Here is a 16,500-nt window from a genome sequence, read left to right on the forward strand (position 1 = left end):
TTGGGAGGATCAACAGAGAGTTAAATTAAAGAACTTGATTGAAGGAAGAAAAGGCAATATTCCTGTTCCTCTCACTCTTAACCTCTTCCTTCATATCTTTCAGTTCTGCACTCTAGACAGTAGATATTATATCTTTGCAGTGTACCTTTTCCCTATGTTGAAAGTAATGTGAGGGAAATCGATAGCTACTTATTTCTTCAATTACAAGTAAATCCTAAAAGTAAAACTTTAAAAAAAGGTCATCCTAATTCTGTTCTTTTAGTGACTTGCAAGTCTTTTATCAATCCAAATATAGCAAAGGTATTTTAATAAAGATGCTTTTAACTTTTCATTGTTCTTCAGAAAATAAAAGTGAAAATCAAGACTTTTACTGATTGAAGTTGCCCAAGGTATAATAAATAAATTAAATCTATAACTTTATAAACTTCCCCATTTATTGAGAAAAAACATCCTGAATAATGGTTAGGAACATGTTTAATTACACTACCTACAAAACCCATCAAACTCACATATCAGTTCTAGTCTCTAGTAATCCACAAATAGTATGGTAAAAAATCAGCAGTTTGGGAGAACCTAAGATGGCGGCTAGGTGAGACAGGGCAAAAAAAACACCTCTGTGAAAAATACTAGATAAAATCCAGAAAGTGACCCAGAACACCAGTTCCAGCGATGCACAAGCTGGACAAGGTCCGCTACATCCACAGGGACTGTGCACTTGGTGAAACCGGGAGTCTGCATTCTGAAACGAGTGAGTAAGCCGGCTGAAAGTCTGGCGGCCGTGCTGCAGTGTGGGAAAACCACGGGTTGGCATTTGGAGACGGACTAGTTCTTTTTAAAAAAACCCAGGAGTGGCTGCAGATACGGCAGTGAGAACCACTCAGTGAAGCACGGCAGAAGCAGGCTGTAGCCAACGCCTCAGTGTCTGGTATGAAGGATAGCTCTTCCCACACCCGCTGCTGATTGTCTCGGGGCCCAGGGGAAGGAGGGGAGCCAAAAGGAGAAAGAAACTGCACCCCTTGCAGCCATCTCCCGGCAGGCTGGAGACACTCCTGCCCAGGGACAGAGCCATAGCCCAGAGCCGCGCCAAGAGTGTTTCCCACAGCATCGTGTACACGCCACAATATCGGCCGTGGACAGTGGCCTTTAGTGCACGCACAGCTAACTGTCCTGGAGCTGGGAAGGCGGAGCTGTGCGAAAAGGGGGAAATTAACACACCCCATTCAGCCATCTTTACAGCAGGCTGGGAACGCCCATGCACGGCCCAGCGGCCCAGGGCTTCCCTGGCGGGCTAGCATGCGCTTGTGACATGGCACAGCCTTCCCTCAGCAGAGGTCCTAGAAGAGCACGGCTGGGAAGGGGGACAATCTGTGGCAAGACTGAAATGAAAGCTTAGACTCTTGCAACAGCGTTAAATCTCCAGGAACAGTTTGATTATTAAAGCTGTCCTGCCTCCCTAACCACCCAGACACAGGCCCCACATTCAGGGCAGACAGCACCAACAACACACCCAAAAATAGTGCACCAATTTAACCCCACAAGAATCAGATCCCCACACACCATGAAGACAAAGTTGGGGAGAACTGACTTGAGGGGAATAGGTGACTCGGGGATGCCATCTGCTGGCTAGTTAGAGAAAGTGTGCACCACCAAGCTGTAGATCTGACAAATTAGGGATCAGTATTTTTTATATCCAGAAAGAACCTTATCAAATAAAGCAAATGTGAAGAGGCCAAAAACAACAGAATATCTTAAAGCATATGATAAAACCAGACGATATGGAGAACCCAAACCCAAACACCCAAATCAAAAGATCAGAAGAGACACAGTACATGGCACAATTAATCAAAGACCTAAAATCAGACAGTGAGAGCATGGCACAGGACATAAAGGACATGAAGAAGAGCATGGCACAGGATATAAAGGACATAAAGAAGACCCTAGAAGAGCATAAAGAAGAAATTGCAAGAGTAAATAAAAAAAAATAGAAGATCTTATGGAAATAAAAGAAACTGTTGGCCAAATTAAAAAGATTCTGGATACTCATAATACAAGATTAGAGGAAGTTGAACAATGACTCAGTGTCCTAGAAGTCCACAGAACAGAAAATGAAAGAACAAAAGAAAGAATGGAGAAAAGAATCAAAAAAATCTAAATGGATCTCAGGGATATGATAGATAAAATGTCCAAACTTAAGACTCATTGGTGTCCCAGAAGGGGACGAGAAGGGTAAAGGTCTAGAAAGAGTATTCAAAGAAATTGTTGGGGAAAACTGCCCCAACCTTCTACACCATATGAATACACAAAGCATAAATGCCCAGCGAACTCCAAACAGAATTAATCCAAATAAACCCACTCCAAGACATATTCTGATCAGACTGTCAAATACTGAAGAGAAGGAGCAAGTTCTGAAAGCAGGCAAGAGAAAAGCAGTTCACCACATACAAAGGAAACAACATAAGACTAAGTAGTGACTACTCAGCAGCCACCATGGAGGCGAGAAGGCAGTGGCATGCCGTATTTATAATTCTGAGAGAGAAAAATTTCCAACCAAGAATACTTTACCCAGCAAAACTCTCCTTCAGATTTGAGGGAGAGCTTAAATTTTTCACAGACAGACAAATGCTGAGAGATTTTGCTAATGAAAGACCTGCCCTACTTCAGATACTAAAGGGAGCCCTACCAACAGAGAAACAATGAAAGGAGAGATATAGAGAATTTTAACAGACATATATAGAACCTTACATCCCAAATCACCAGGACACACATTCTTCTCTAGTGATTATGGATCTTTCTGCAGAATAGACCATATGCTGGGACATAAAACAAGCCTCAATAAATTAAAAAAAAAAAAAAAAAAAAAAAAAAGGCAGTTGAGTATATTCAAAGCACATTCTCTGACTGCAATGGAATACAAATAGAAGTCAATAATTTTTGATTTGTAACTCCACTATTTACTTCCTACAGGATATAAAATACAGACACTCTAATGACAAATCAGTGGTTTTGGGCTCAGTGTAAAATATGTAATTTTTGACAAGAACTACATAAAGGTGGGGGAATGGAGGAGTATAGGAACATAGTTTACTTGTCCTATTGAAGTTAAGTTGGTATCAAAGAAAAACAAGATTGTTATAGATTTAAGAGGTTAAATTTAAGCTCCATGGTAAACATAAAGAAATTATCAGAGAATATGACCATAGAGATGAAAAGTAGAGTATGGGTTAAGAGAAATGGGGGAAGGGGCAATGGGGAGTTAAGAAATGAGTGTAGGGTTGCTGTTTGAGGTGAAGGGAAATTTCTAGTAATGGATGGTGGAAAGGTGATAGCATTACAATATTCTAAATGTGATTAATCCCACTAATGGAATGCTAGGGACATGGTGGAATGGGAAGATTTAGGCTGTGTATATGTTTCCACAATTGAAGAAAAAAAAAAAGGAAAGGAAAAGACAATCTAAATAGGCAATGACAATTAAATGCCAAGAATGATCCTGGATGGGATCTGAGGATGGAGGAGAGGAGGCCCAAAGGGACACAGTTGGGACATAAGGAAAAAAAAAAAGGAAATATAGAATGTAAGCTTTGTATCAATGTTGAATTTCTTGAACTTCTTAGCTGCGCTTAACGGGATTGCATAAACGAATGTTCTTGTTCATGGGAATTGTATATGTGAATTATATTGTTTGTTCAAGGATGTGTGCAGCTTGCTCTCATGTTCAGAAGACAGAGCAATAGATGATGGATGATAGGGAAGGAGGGAAGGAGGGAAGGAAAGAAAGAAATGGTGTGACAGGATGTTAAAGTTGGTGGATTGGGGTATCGGGAGGGGGGTCGGGGTATGCTGGAGTTCTGTGTATGGGTTTTGTATTGTTTTTCCAAATGTTCCTGTAAGTTTGAATTTATTTCAAAATAAAATTAAAAAAAAAAAAGAAAGTTTGAAAAAGTGAAAATCCTTAATCCAGTCTCGAGTTATCTACTTAAAATGTTCTTTTAAAGCAATACCATTGTTTGTTAGTGATTTAAAATCTATACCCTTAACTTGATGCTTGAAAATAAACCATTTTGGTGGCATCTTATAAATTGAAATCTAAAGTGTAATGAATTAATACGTTTGGAAAAAATGGATATTTTCATTTATAAATACTAAAACTTCATTCACCAAAATGTGTTTCTTTTTTATTAGGCTTGAGTGGAAGCCCTGCAGATATAGAAAGAAGAGAAACAGTGTTTGGAAAGAATTTTATACCTCCTAAAAAGCCAAAAACTTTTCTTCAGTTAGTATGGGAAGCATTACAAGATGTGACTTTAATTATATTAGAAATTGCAGCCATAGTCTCATTGGGCCTTTCTTTTTATCAACCTCCAGAAGGGGATAATGCACGTAAGTAAATACAAATAACTTTCATATTATTAAAACTAATATGTTCAGATTTTTAGTTTTTTTACTACATAATAATAGCAGACCAACATTTATTGACTTGACTCCTTAACTTGGCATGTTTTAATAAAATCACCTCAGATAATTTTCACAATAACTCTCTGAAGTGGTCGTATTATCTCCATTTTACAGGGAAACACAGAGGTTAAGCAGCCTGCCCATATATGAGTGCTATGTGGATCGCACAGAGCTAAGTCATATATACAATGTGGTCTGTGTCATCAAGGTTTTTGAGATTTTTAGAACACTTTTCTATTATGAAACAATCTCAGTTTTTAATTTCTGGCTTCTTTTGGTTGGTGTTAGCGATTTAAAATGTATACCCTTAACTTGATGCTTGAAAATAAACCGTTTTGATAGCATCTTATAAATTGAAATCTAAAGTGTAATGAATTAATACATTTGGAAAAAATGGATATGAAAACAAAATTCTGTTCTCTTTCCAAATGCATTGTTTTTCAAGCCCTTCAGATATTTTGTTATATACATTATTTGGGTAATTTTCTTGCATCTGGAAGTGTTTATAATACACATTATCCTGACCAATGGAGAAATACATTATAGAATAGTAGGTCTGCTTTAATTTGTAGCTAAAAGTGTTTTTGTTTTTCTCCTAACTTTCTATATCCTTCATTTCTCGATGTCGTCTTCACTTTTTTGTTTTGTTTGTTGTTTTTTTTTTAATTTAAAATGAATATTCCTGCCAATATGTTCTGTTACTGCTAGGAAATCTAGCTTGGGTTTTGGTTACTAGATTTAAGAAGTTAGAGAGTGAACCGTAGTTTTTGTGTCATATATCAGAAGAGTGATTCACCAAAATATTGTTTTTGAAGCTGCAGTCTTAAGCCTTTTCAAGTTATAAATAATTTAATAAATATTTGCTAACTCTAAAAGTTGGTTTAGGTAACCCTTTAAAGCAATTCCTTTACAGGTTTGCCTAGGACTCCTGTGAGAACTTTTTTTTATTTTATTTTTGAGAAAGTTGGTCATAGAATAAGCCAGTTATCTGAGATCAGTTTGTTAGCAGCAGCATTATTGACATTTTGCACTATAAAATTCTTTTTTATGGAGAGGCTGCCCTGTTTACTCTAGGGTGTTTATTAGCATCCCTCGTCTCTGTCTACTAGATACTAGTGTCATCCCCCCAAGTTGAGGCAACCAAAAATGTCTCCAGACATTGCTAAGTTTCCCATATGGAGCAAAATTGTCCCTGGGTGAGAATCACTGATACGATCATATTATATTGTTTAGCCACATTCAGCTAAATTCTGTAGTTTTCAGTGTACTGACTTTTATTTATTTTGGGAATTGGTATTCTGAGTTTGAGTGAGTTCTATTATTAAAAACTTTACTTTTTACTTTTAATATTATTTTCCAAAAAAACAAGATCTGGGACAAACTTTTTGGAATTCACATGACTTCATTGTAAGTTATAATGACCGGTCCTTTCCCAAACTTGCTTAAGGAGATACTGGTATTGTAATTTAGCTATGATAATCTAGAGTTGTCAATGCCAAAGGCCTTTTAAAAAGAGACGTCACTGTCTTCTGTGCCAAGTAATCTCGAATCCTTATGATTTCAACATGTTGGTAATTAACCCTTTAAAAAGATTCTTGAAGGGCCAAGGAGGCGGGCATTTGAAAGAGACTTTTTACTTTATCCTTTTTTTTTTTTTTTTTTTTGGCTGTTTACACAATTTAATGCCACTTTAAAATTTTCTGAACAGTAAACTTTTAATGTATTACTTTATGCATATTTAGATTTTTAAAATCTTGTGTTTTGTTTGTTTCAGTTAACCTTTCCAAGGTAAAATTATAAACTTTGCTCACTTCTGTGCTAATAAACTTGAAGTATTTAAAATCCAACCTGCTTAGTAAAATTCTGATGGGGTGTTATGTCACAGCTTAGCTCTGCCTGAAGCCTTACACTCTTAAATCTGAATATTTACCTAATTTGAAGTTAAAAGTTTGGTTTTCCAGGGATCTTTCCTACTTTTGCTGTTTAATCATCTAGTTACATTATTTCTCAAGAGAATAAGTGGTTTGAAAAGGGGAAAATATGAAAATCATTGGTTTTTTTAGTAGCTTTTTGTCTTACACTCAAAGCAAAACAAGTCTTTTTCTTAAGAAAAAGGCTGGGGTGGTTAATGTTAATTAAAAGTTGTCATCAGAGGGACAGGGAGTAATATTACAGCTGGAACAAGGCTATAAAACTTTCAAAATCCACAGTACTGTGCTCAAAGCAGACCACTGTGGAATGGCTAGGAGAAGGAACAAAGCACATAATAGCTCTGAGATGACACTCAAAAAGACACAAGAAAGGCAGATTATTTTCGGTAAATTTCAAATGGCAGATTTATTCATCCCCTGGTTCTTTAAAATGAAAATTATCAGCACTAAAATAATGGTTTACCAAGATTTTTAATTAATCATAAATTTGGGAAAATATATTTTTACAGTTTCCCTAATTTTTCCCTATGTTCTTTTGATATTATTCAAAGCTGCTTATAACTTTAATAAATTGAACAGTAAATGACGGGTGCTGGGGTAAAGGATAGCTTAGATGAATTCAGATCATCTCTGTTTACTCAGATACAATCAAAGCAGTGGATATATCTATGGGGATATACCCCACTTATAAATGATTCCCTATTAAAGATTTTGTTTTCTTAGCAGTTTCATTGTTGGTCTTTGAAAGTACAAGACGAGTAAAGAGAAGGATATACCACCCTACCTTTGGTTATTTCCCTTTTACTGGTTGAACCTCTGGTTTCAGGAATTTAAATACTATAGCTTTGAAGAAAACTCATGTAGATTATATACCATTTGACTTTCCATTGGAAAGTACTTCTGTGTTAGAATTGGTAGCCAGCTATAAGTCTGAATTTGCTACCTGATTGTTACTGATACAGCTATATAAGCCATTAGTAGGCTAAGCTCACTACATTAACAAGAGGAAAGTTCTTGTCAGAATTTAATAAATGAGTTTATATCTCTAGGGATTAAATGTAGGCGTAATTTCTTAGACTGTATATTTTGATGTCTTACTAGACATTATTTCCTTTGTTCGGAAATTAATGACATGGGGGTATGGCAACATTTTCTATTTGAGCATATTTTTTTTTAAAGTGAGTGCTAAATATAAAAAAGGACCTAATGTCTAATGCTTGCGATGCAGAGAATCGGGATTTTTTGCCAGTCAAGAACTAAAACCCAGGGATCAAACAAATATTTTTACATCTGTGCTCATTGAAGCATTATTCACAATAGCCAAAAGGTGGAAGCAACCCAAGTGTTCATCAAGAGTTGAATGGATAAACAAAATATAGTATATACATACAATGGAATATTATTGAGCCATAAAAAAGGATGAAGTTCTGATGCAGATGACAACATGGATGAACCTTGAAGACATCATGTTGGGTTAAATCAAACACAAAAGGACAAATATTTTGTGATTCCAGTTATATGGAAATACCTAGAATATGCAAATCCATAGAGACAAAGTAGATTACAAGTTATGAGAGGCCTGAGGAACAGGGAGATGGGAGACCATTGCTCAATGGGTACAGAGTTTCACTTTGGGATAATAAAAAAGTTTTGGTAACAGCTGGTGGTGATGGTAGCACAATATTGTGAATGCAGTTAATATCACTGAATTGTACATTTTCATGAAAGTGGTTAAAATGGGAATCTTTGTTACATATCTGTGTATATATGTTACCACAATAAATTGTTTTAAAATCTAGAAAGTGCTAATGAAATAGGAAAAAGAAATTTGCCACATGATGAAAAGTTAGTGTTTGCACTTTTTAAAACATTTATTAGTATACTTCATCTTTTCATCATGTTATATCTTAACACTAAAAAGCAGTTACCTGCTTAAAGGATATCCATTATTTGTAAATCTCCAGTCATAGAAATCTAAATTATCAGAATTTTTTATTGATACTCTTTAGTATGAAAATATACATTATAGCCTACACCATAAATAAATCTATAGTCATTCATATCTGTATACCAGTAGTTCTCAAACTCTTTGGTCTCAGAGTCCATTTACAGTCTTAAATTGTCAAGGCCTCCAAAGAGCTTTTGATCATGTGGATTATGTCTATAGATTGAAGTATTTGAAATTAAAACAGAGAAGTTAAAAATGTTTATCAAGATGTTTAAAATAATAATAAAACCTTTACATGTTAATATGAATAACATTTTGATGAAAAGTAACTTTTCCCAAAAAATTAATGGGGGGAGTGGTGTTTTTCATGTTACCCTGTCTCTTTATTATCTGAGTGACTTGAAGATAGCTGGATACTGATATTTGCTTTTTTTGTTCGCTGTTTTGCATTATTACGTGTAATGTCTTTGGAAAATTCTGCTATAAATGAGAGAATGAGAGGCAACCAATATTTTAGTATTATTATGACAATAGTTTTGACTTCAGGGATCCCCCACAGGTTCCTAGACAACACTTAGATAACAATGGCTTCTTTGTACTATTATAAATGTACACATTGAAACACCATGCAAGGAATAGCTCAAGTATGGGGTTTTAAAATGAAACAATTGCCTTGTGATGGAAAGTATAGACTAAATTTAGATTGCACATATTTACAAGAGAACCTTTGGTAAAATAGATTTTTATTGTATTTATGTTTGGACTTTACTGAAAACTTTAAGTTTTCATATTTTTTTATAACTGGTAAACTAGAGTCCTTTTCTGACTTTTTTCTTGGGATTAATTTCTTTTTTTCCCTGCAGCTCATCTAAAAGTTTGTAATGGTCATCAGTTGGTAAATGATTCAATTTCTAGAAATATTTTATTGTTATCTATTTCACAATCATTCTATTTTTATCTGTATCATATAGAGAACTATGAAATGAGATGTTGGGATAGTTTTGTCATTAACTTGTTTAAAATTTTCTTGAAATGCTCAGTATTTAGTTATGAATATGCATGTGAAATTTAAAGCTTAACATTATATATAATTGTCTCACACTTCTATTTCCCTTAACCTCTGTCGTGTTGGTCTTCCAACTGTTTTGGTTATGAAACCCAACGGAAAAATTTGAGCACATACCTCCAAATGATGCATTTGTGAATTGTATGTATTTATAACTGTATATAAAATGTACACTTTGAAACAGATACAAAAATAGAAATTGAGAGGATTAAAAGAAGAAATAAGGTTTAAAATTTTGATTTTCTTTAGTGACTAATAAAAAGCCTTTTAACATCATTATTGATAGAATGTACAATACTTTATTTTTATTATCTTGTTTAATCTGATTTGGGTATGTATTTAGTTTACTTCAAAATTGGTTTTTTAATGTCTCTCATTGCTGAAAGAAACTCACGAAAGTTATTTAAATCCAATTGGGAGATGTATAATCTGGATATTCATTTTCAATCCCATTTACCAGTTAGGTAAAAGTTTTTGTTTTTTAATTCTGTCTTCTGATGTCAGTCTGTTGTTCTTGCACACTATATAAAGCATTGTATTTTTATATTTTTGACAAATAAGAGCAAAACCCACTAAAATAAGATAATGTTTTAGCTGCATTTCCAAGTTGGAGAAAGTGGTCAACACTGTACTACCACCCTCCTCTGTTCCTGAGTCCAGGCTTGTTCTATCTAATGTGGAGAGTTAATCTTCTGCCTTGTAGATGGGGGCGGGGGAGGGTTGAGGGGGGAGCTGTCCTTACAGCTTCTACTGTTGAAAAGAATATAATGCATGGATTCAACTGGTCACATACATGATGATACATGGTCATTTTCTTTAGTTAGAAGATAATTAAAATAGATCTTCTAGTATTTGGGTAAGAGACAGGCAACATTCTAAATGTATCATCCTGCCTTTATCTCAATTTGGAGACCATAGTAATGGCTGAATTCTGCTGATTGTCTTAGGGTTTTCTTCACCTCATCTCTTCCATTTCATCCCCAGTAGATCTTACTCAAGTCTGTCTTCTCTCCCTTCTCTCATATTAATCTTCAGTTAGCACCCACACACCTCAGATCCTTTCTTCACTTTAATCATTTCTAGTGTAATTCATTTGCACATTCTTTTCTTCTAGCCTGAATAATTCTCCTGCTTTGCCTGACCTAAGAGAACCAGTGGCTTTCAGACATTTGAACTCAACCCAAATGAACTCAGTAAGAGATAAATTTATATAGCAACCTAGAAGAGCATATTCCTTCAAGTGAATTTATAAATAACCAAAGTAGTTTCTAGAAACGATACTTATTCTTACTACTTATATATCCTTTCTATTTTGCTCTGTTTATTTTTTTTTTAATACTGGTCATGAGCCACTGAATTGATTTTAGGACTCACAAATACATTATAGCCCGGTGTCCAAAAAAGCACTCTTCCATCAAACTTTCTTCACCATCCTTGTCCCCTATAATCATCCTTTCCCACCCCCTGGGTTTTTTCTGATCTCTTTTCTGCCATAGCACATTTGTGCTGACTTTCTTCTCTCCCTGGAATGCCCTGGAGTGCTCTTCCCTTAGATCTATATGGCTGGTTTCTTTTTAACATTTGGCTTCTAGCCCAAATAGTGATACCTCAAAAAGGCCTTCTCTGTTCACCCACCCACAATTAGCCCTCTTTCTTCATTTTGTAGCACATTGCCCTGTTTTATTTTCTTCGTGGCACTAATCAATATCTGAAATTGTCTGAATCTTCATATACCATTCCAACCTACAATCTGAATATATTTTCCATGAGGATGGGGAGCCTGTGTGTCATATTAACTGCTGTATAACTAGCAACCAAAATAGTACCTGTCACCTAGCAGGTACTCACATAGTGGAATTAATGAATAACACTTTGCTTAGCTTTCTGTGTTAGGAAAACCCAGTAAAATTGACATAGAAAATAAGCATGATTGACAAGTAGCTCATAATACTTAACATTTCATGTATGTTTTGTCTACCGTATATAATAATTAATAGTAGTAAACATTAATTGAGCACCAAGGATGTCCTAGCCACTACTCTACCTATTTTACAGCTGTCCTCTCATTCAGTCCTCACAGTAGCACCAGGGTGACTGGTATCCTCTTCTGACATGAGGAAACTGACTCCCCAAAATAAGTAACTTTGTCTTAGGGCCTAGAATCAGTCTTCCCTAGTGTCCTTATTTAACTGCCTCCCTGTCCTGAGGTTGAGATTCTCAGAGGCCAGGAACCTGGAATTGACAGAGGAAGCATTTTTATTGTGGAATGCTTTGAGTTCAATAAAGTGTCTTGAGTTATAAGTAAAATTCATTAAGTAAACAAACATGATCATAATTAACCAAAATATGATTTGGACTTAATTACATGTCCACTGCCATCAATTCAGAATCTTTTTTGATAAACATTTTCTTTCTTTCCAAATAGTTTGCGGAGAAGTTTCTGTTGGGGAGGAAGAAGGTGAAGGTGAAACTGGTTGGATTGAAGGAGCTGCAATCCTCTTGTCAGTAGTGTGTGTGGTATTAGTAACAGCTTTCAATGACTGGAGTAAGGAAAAACAGTTTAGAGGTTTGCAGAGTCGAATTGAACAAGAACAGAAGTTCACAGTCATCAGGGGTGGTCAGGTCATTCAGCTACCTGTAGCTGACATTACTGTTGGGGATATTGCTCAAGTGAAATACGGTAAGTAAAAAAAAAGCAATGCATCTTAAACTGCATGTAAAATTATTGTGATCTTGTTAATAGTTTAGCACGTCATTGCTTTTTGTTTTAGGTGATCTTCTTCCAGCTGACGGCATACTTATTCAAGGCAATGATCTTAAAATTGATGAAAGTTCATTGACTGGTGAATCTGATCATGTTAAGAAATCTTTAGATAAGGACCCCTTACTTCTATCAGGTATGAATTTCTTTTATAAATTTTAACCTTTTCCCCCCACAACTATATACCTTTGTCAGCAAACATATTTCCCCTAAGAGCCCATACTGAGAAAAGTATTCTGTGTTTTATGCTGTCTTCTGTCTTAATTCTTAGAGTTTGTTTTTTTTCATAAGCTGGCAGAGGCATTAGAGATCTTTTAATCCAGAACTGTATTTTACAAATGAAGAATCCGAGTCCATGAAATTAAGAGATCTGAGAGTTAAACAGTGGGTTAGTGTAATGATAAAACTAAAGTGTAGGCCTAATGATATTTATTGAATTTTTCTGTATCATGTTTATTCTTAAGACCTGTTGAAATATGAAATTAAAGAATGTTAATGATGAAACAGTCTGATGAAACATGCTGATGAAATCCTTAAAGATTAATCTGACTTCCTCATTTACATGCTGAGGAATGAGTCAGACATAACTGTCTGAGATTATATAACTGATCAGCAATAGGTCCAGGAGTAGCACCCACATTTAGCAGTCAGTATTTAATTTGTTAATGGGTAAGACATGTTTGGTAATGGAGAATGGAAAGATCTGTGGTAGATGAGGGTACTGTTTAAGAGGAAGAGATGGATACCTACTTGTGAGGCTTTTGTAACAACCTAATCAAGGAAGCTTGAGTTAAGATTAATTGGAAATAAATGGAAAGAATGAGGGGAAAAGTTACAAGCTTTCTTCTAAAGTACTGAATGTAGAAGAAACCAAAATTTCATGACTTAAAAGCATACCAGTTCTTTGTCTTTCAGTTTCCAGGTTCTTACTCTTAGTTGTCTTTCTAGTATTCTTTATAGAGTTTATAATATTGTCTATAAGGACTATATTTGTTAAATTGAATTTATACTAGAGTTTTGGAGAATTAAAATGATGCTTTATTTTTCTTCTAATATGTTATTAGATGTTAATGGATTATTAACATTTTATACATTATCAGAAGATTCCTGCTTATTTAGCTATTTAATAACTTTGCAGCTATAATTTTTCAGACCTCCTATGTGAACTTTATACTTTAATTGGTTGAATATGATTTTACTCAGACTAAAATCAAACCTGTGATATCCTTACAAGGGTCAATTAAATTAGAATCACAACTTTGGAGCACATACCTCAGTTTAACTATTACCTTTTTAAGGTTTGAAAATGTGTGCTGAAAAAGCTTATTGCAAATCATCCTGTTCCAGTTTGCTAATGCTGCCGGAATGCAAGACACCAAAAATGGATTGGCTTTTATAAAGGGGGTTTATTTGGTTACACAATTACAGTCTTAAGGCCATAAAATGTCCACGGTAACACATCAGCAATCGGGTACCTTCACTGGAGTATGGCCAATGGTGTCCGGAAAACCTTTGTTAGCTGGGAAGGCACATGGCTGGCATCTGCTCCTTAGTTCTGGTTTCAAAATGGCTTTCTCCCAGGATGTTGCTCTCTAGGCTGCAGTTCCTCAAAAAATGACACTCTTGGTTGCTCTTGGGGTGTTGTCCTCTCTTAGCTTCTCCAGAGCAAGAGTCTGCTTTCAGCGGCCGTCTTCAAACTGTCTCTCATCTGCAGCTACTCTCTCAGCTTCTGTGCATTCTTCAAAGTGTCCCTCTTGGCTGTACTAAGCTCTCTCCTTCTGTCTGAGCTTATGTAATGCTCTAGTAAACTAATCAAGGCCCATGCTGAATGGGTGGGGCTACACCTCCATGGAAACTATCCAATCAGAGTCATCACCCACAGTTGGGTGGGTTGCATCTCCATGGAAACACTCAAAGAATTACAGTCTAATTAACACTGATCTGCCCACACAAGATTACATCAACAATAATGGCGTTTTGGGGGACGTAATACATTCAAACCAGCACACATCCCCACACTAAAAAAATCAAAGTAATTATTAAATGTGTGTGGCACCATTATTATGTAGATGCATTTGATATAGATGCATGTTCCTTTAATGACATCTTGAGATTTGTATACCTTCAATGTTCTATACCATGAAGTACATTCATACTCTGTTTGGATTGTTTCTTTATAATGATGTCCTGTAATTCATACAAAATGGATGGAAATATCTTGGATATTTAAGTATTATGTATTAATACAAATACAAACAAGCAATATAATGTATACTTGTTCCACTTATTCTTTGCTAAGCTTCTAAGAAACTGTAGTTAATTTTAGCTAAATTCAAAGTGTAGCCTTTCCAAAGGAGAAAACAGCTATCTAATTGTGCTTTACCATCACAAATTAACTGGGCCCTGATATTTGGGGTACTGAGTCTCCTAATGCTTTTTTTGCTATATATACTTCATGGTCTTCATATATACACCTAGATTTATTTATATAGTACTTAGTTTTTCAGGCCAACTTCCTTTAACTGAACTTTGGTTTCTTTCTGTTTTAGCAGAGATGACTGGTAAGCTTTATGTAGACTCAGGCTTCTAACACACTGTGCATACTAGGAGAGCACTGTAAATTTTCCATGTTTAAGAAAAGACTGAAATAACTTTGTGGTCCCTTATCATGATATGGGTGGGAAAGTTTTTCTGCATTTATTTCCCTGTTCCAAAAATGTACTGAAAAACATGAAATGTGTTTATTTTTAAATTTACTTTTCTGATGCCATCTCTCACTGCTGTTCTTGGCTTCTTAAATTTAGAATTTTGAAAGCACTTATTCAGTTAGCAGTGGGGATATGAACAGAACAAAAACTGTTTACTTTGCTTGAGCACTTTAACTGCCAGTATCTCATTACCTGTGGTAAGGAAGAATAAAACATTAAAAATTGAAATTTGCAGAAAGCTAGAATTATTAAAAGAAACAAATCATCTTTTACAGTTAGTACTTAGTACACGTCGGTTCTCTATCATAAAGTTCATTTCTTCTTGTTACCCATGCATTTTCATTGGCAAAGAAGCAAATAATTAGTGAACTATTCAGAATATAGATTTTTTTTAAAGCATGAAAACCAAAGACCTAAAAAAGTCATATTGGATAAGTTACTCAGTGATTAATCACTAAAAATAAATTCTTAAGTATTAGAGTATGTATATATGCCTTATCCTCTTACTTAGCAAATAACCTTTGAGCATCTGTAGGATGGTGCTAGGTGCTCAGACCCGGCCCTCCAGAAGATTGTGACCAAGGAGGACAAATACAAATAAGCAATAACTGTAAAGAAGACATCATTGAGTTAAAAAAAAAAAAAAGGAAAAGAAAGAAAAAATTAAGCTTGGAAGACTACTTAAATTCACAAAAAGATTAGAATAGAAGGTCAGGAAGCTTTGTAAAGGGTGAGAAAAGATGCCAAGATATGGATGTACAAGGTGGAAAACTGTAAGTAAACCTATCAGCATTATATTGTCAGAGGAATATGACCTTGTTCTCTGATAGAGCTGGGTGGAATCTTTGCTTTGCCATTTAATAGTGTATATATAACCTCGGACAAGTTTCTAGAAAAATAAGAATAATGCCTGCCAACTTGCAAGATTGTTGTGAGGGGCATAGTCAGAATTCAATAAATGTTCCCATCACTGCTACCTAGCTTTATGTAATGGAATTTTATGTTAGAGTAGTAGGCAAAAAGGTTTGAAAGGTTGGTTGGTCTCAAGGTGAAGAAATTTTTTGGAGCCAGGAAAGGCATGTGATAAAATCAGTATTTTAGGAAGATAGAAACTGATCTCAGGATGAACTGGAAAGGCAGAGAGACTAGCTAGGAGGCTATCACAGTAAGCAGGCAGATTAGGATGAAAGCCTGATCAGGTAAAAGTTGCGGGGTTGGGGTGGGAAATACGACATTTGTGGCTATGAAATCCTGTTGGTTATGAGCACATTTCTTCATAAGCAATGCACATCTCAGAGGAAATGTCCCCAATACCTTAAGTCATAATTAACAATAATAATGGACATTAGTTGACCAATACAAATTCCAGAGTGTGCTAAGCATTTTACATGTGTAGGCTTATTTGATACTTACTATGTTTCTTTGAAGTGTAGGTTCTGTATTTTATAGATGAGGAATTGAGAGTTTATAATTTGCCAATATCACATGTAAATGAGTGGTAGAATGAGATTTTGAATTGAATATGACTGGTTTACAGCACAATAATTTAAGTTTTGGTTAATGTCTTCTTAAATTTATTTTTATTAAATGCTGAAGGATGTTAGAGGATATTAAAGACAGTATTGCTAAAG

General features: G+C 35.2%; 1 protein-coding gene across 3 annotated transcripts in view; it reads left to right on the forward strand.

Annotated features, from left to right (window-relative positions):
- Nucleotides 1-16,500, forward strand: part of ATP2B1 (ATPase plasma membrane Ca2+ transporting 1) — a 144,998-nt gene that overhangs the window by 84,889 nt on the left and 43,609 nt on the right. For all 3 annotated transcript variants that reach the window (XM_037847109.1, XM_037847107.1, XM_037847108.1), the window contains exons 3-5: nucleotides 4,183-4,380; nucleotides 11,826-12,080; nucleotides 12,172-12,297. In XM_037847109.1, the coding sequence (XP_037703037.1) occupies nucleotides 4,183-4,380; nucleotides 11,826-12,080; nucleotides 12,172-12,297 (579 nt within the window). The remainder of the gene's footprint in view (nucleotides 1-4,182; nucleotides 4,381-11,825; nucleotides 12,081-12,171; nucleotides 12,298-16,500) is intronic.

Source organism: Choloepus didactylus, chromosome 8 (assembly GCF_015220235.1).
Source record: "Choloepus didactylus isolate mChoDid1 chromosome 8, mChoDid1.pri, whole genome shotgun sequence".
NCBI classification, from domain to species: Eukaryota; Metazoa; Chordata; class Mammalia; order Pilosa; family Megalonychidae; genus Choloepus; species Choloepus didactylus.